At 41.2% G+C, this 3,091-nt stretch overlaps 1 gene segment (V, D, J or C); it reads right to left on the bottom strand.

Moving 5' to 3' along the window:
• Positions 1-2,281: 2,281 nt before the first annotated feature.
• The window catches only part of LOC108515575 (Ig heavy chain V-I region 5-like), a 29,072-nt gene continuing 28,262 nt past the window's right edge, over positions 2,282-3,091 (bottom strand). The window contains 1 exon segment of the V gene segment in view: positions 2,282-2,619. Within this exon segment, the coding sequence occupies positions 2,297-2,619 (323 nt within the window).

Raw genomic sequence — 3,091 nt, 5'->3', positions numbered from 1 at the left:
TCAATTTTGTCATTAATTTACTCTTAGTAACTTTATAATTTGATTACTAAATATTTACATTTATGCCACTAATTTAAGAAAAAATACATGTGTGTATATACAGGTAGAGATGTAAATACTGTATCAGTAAGCTTTTATGCATTAATGATTGATAACTGGTTAAACACACAACTCACTGACTGGTAACAGTAAACATTTATTTTCATGTGCATGGATGCTCATGTTCACAATAATCTGGCTGATCAAGGGAGGGCTCAGGTGAATGGTTCCTCTACACAGCACTGAGCTTGTCTTCAGTCTGGACATATCAATTGTCTGAGGACAAGGCTGAACAGCAGTGGCTACACATGACTCAGGATTCTTGTGGCAGGTCACAGAAGTGAACAACATCCCAAACCAAACTGCACAGCTGAATTTAAGTCCAATAATTTCTAACATAGCTTCACACATTTAAAATATATTCCTTTATTTCAGTGAGTACAAATTTTTAAGAAAATGTTCCTCCATTTATTTATAGAGGTGTTTGATCATTCCATGTACAAATAATTATGTTTTCAACCTTTACAATGTTGAAAATATTTGCAAATGGAAATTTGCATTAATAAGAAAATAAAGCTGGATGTGCCTTCAACATGTGGCTTTAAATATAATTTATTTAAATGGCCTCATGGGGGAAAAATCATTTTAACTTACATGAATATTCCCTTTTTCCTCTCTTGTTTCTTAGAGAGTTGCCCAATAAGAAGTCCTCCCATGAGATTTGGAAGTCAGAAAAGGATGACTCAATATTCTCCACTGGTACCTAAGACAGACACAGGGACAGAGGTGAGGACTGCAGAAACACCTGGAAAGATGCTGTAGGAAGCTGAGAGCATCAGCACCCCTACCCCTAAGCTTCCAGACAGGACTGAGGACCACACGGTTAAACAGCCCATACTTCAAGGGAAGACGCATTATGTTTCCTGAAGGGTCACCAGAGATTCCTGCTTCTAATATCAGCTTTTAAGACTACTGTATCGTTGGCTTTGAAAGGTTGTAGTGTGAAAATTAATCTTAGGAATTTGGTCATTCTTGTCATACCCAACAGAGCCAAGAAACCAGAGGGGAAAGGCACTCAGGGTGCAAAATATTGTTTCTAGAATGCAATTGAAATAGACCCTATTATCTCATGGAACTAATGTTTATTGTTTTTTTAATAAACATAGAAATTGACATCCCCAGTCTTAAAAGTCAAGATAGTTACATCTGTCTTACCTCAGATTTTTTTTTTCTTCTTTCAGTAAACCAACAAACAGGCCTCCCAGATACTATCAAGGAGCTGAAACTTACATATCACTGAATTGGGACAGTGAGACATCAGACCCTTTGCCCATTATGATTGCCTAACTGACGTCCTGCCTCCCATTTACTAAATTATCTTCCTTACCCCTTGCTAATTCCTGTTTTCCCACATTTCTTCCCTGCTATATAAACTCCTAATCTCAGTTGGTCAGGGAGATACATTTGTGAACGGTGTCCCATCTCCTCGGCTGCAGCACCTGATTAACGCCTGATCTTGGCAATACTTGTTGTCTTAGTGATTGGCTTTCTGTGTCCTGAGCAGCAGGATCTTCACTGAATCCCTGGCATTTCAGTAACAAAATTGTCTGCAACTTCCCTGCTTTGGCTTATTGTAACCTGAAATCAAATTTGCCCACAACTTCTGAGATAACTTAATGTAATTCTAGGATTCAGTTTGTCCACCACTGCTTACGAGTCTGAGCTTGTCAGCTCCCAACTCTTACTAGAGCCAATAAAATTTCTCAAAGAATAATAGGTAACAATTTCCCTTTTTCATAAAACTCTTTGTTCTTCCAACATACTGCAGACCATTGAGTTTTCCTGTATGCCCCATTTGGCAAAACTTTCTTAGCAAATAAAACATTAAATTTAGAGATTAATCTCTACATTTTGTTTAGACATCAATACTTTAGACTCTAATTCTCTGTATTAAGACAATTCCTGCTTAGAATATCTATAGTGGCTTCTTCTGTGTTATATGAATTCCTACTGAAGCCATAAACTAGACTCCTCAGGTTTCATGATCTCTGTCTTTATTAAATCAGCAGAGGCATTGTTATGTCTGTGCAGCTGGGGCTGAGAAAAGAAAAAGAAATTGGGATGCAGAGGTGACTTCATGTCCCCTTCTACCAACACCATCAGAGTGTGGCTGCATCTGAGGAACACTCTCAGCCCATGGAGGCATCAGGAGGAGCAGCTGGGGCAGCCCAGCCTCACACATCTTCTCCCTGGGGGTTTATGTTCGGGTGTGTAACACTGTGGGAGGTAAACTATTATGCTGTTGACAGTAATAAGCTGCAAAATCTTCAGGCTGCAAGCTGCTGATGGTGAGAGTGAATTCTGTCCCAGATCCACTGCCGCTGAACCTTGATGGGACCCCACTTGCCAAACTGGATGCAGCATAGATCAGGAGCTTAGGGGCTTTCCCTGGTTTCTGCTGATACCAACTTAAATAACTGCTAATGCCCTGACTTGCCCGGCAAGTGATGGTGACTCTGTCTCCTACAGATGCAGACAGGGAGGATGGAGACTGGGTCATCTGGATGTCACATCTGGCACCTGAGATTGGAAACATAAAAACCAATGTCCACACAACTAATCACGTTGTAAGAGAAGCTCCCTGAAGAGCCAGGCTGTACTGAGCACACTGGGCTGAGTAAATTCCTAGTGTTCTCCTTCCTTACCTGGGAGCCAGAGTAGCAGGACCCCTAGGAGATGAGCGGGGGCCATCATGTCCATTCTGTGTTCTGACTGGGTTTGACTCCTGCTCGAAGTGTAACCAGCCTATTAAGAAGCCTTCAGGGCAGGAGGATGTGCTCTGAGAACATGCAAATGAGCAGGGGATGGGTGCAGACTGGGCACAGCTGCAGGGCTGGCTCATCAGAGTAGCTCAGCACCAGCTCAGTGTCCCCAGGTGTTCCAGGTAAGACCAGGGTAGCACAAATTTGTTGGCAGAGAATGTGTTTCCACCTGGGACTATTTTGTCATGAGAGATATTTTTTAGGTTTTTTTTTTTTTTTTTTTTTTTTTT

Source organism: Rhinopithecus bieti, unplaced genomic scaffold (genome assembly GCF_001698545.2).
Source record: "Rhinopithecus bieti isolate Rb0 unplaced genomic scaffold, ASM169854v2 scaffold_2476, whole genome shotgun sequence".
Lineage (NCBI taxonomy): Eukaryota > Metazoa > Chordata > Mammalia > Primates > Cercopithecidae > Rhinopithecus > Rhinopithecus bieti.
This window is presented reverse-complemented; position numbering and strand designations above follow the sequence as displayed.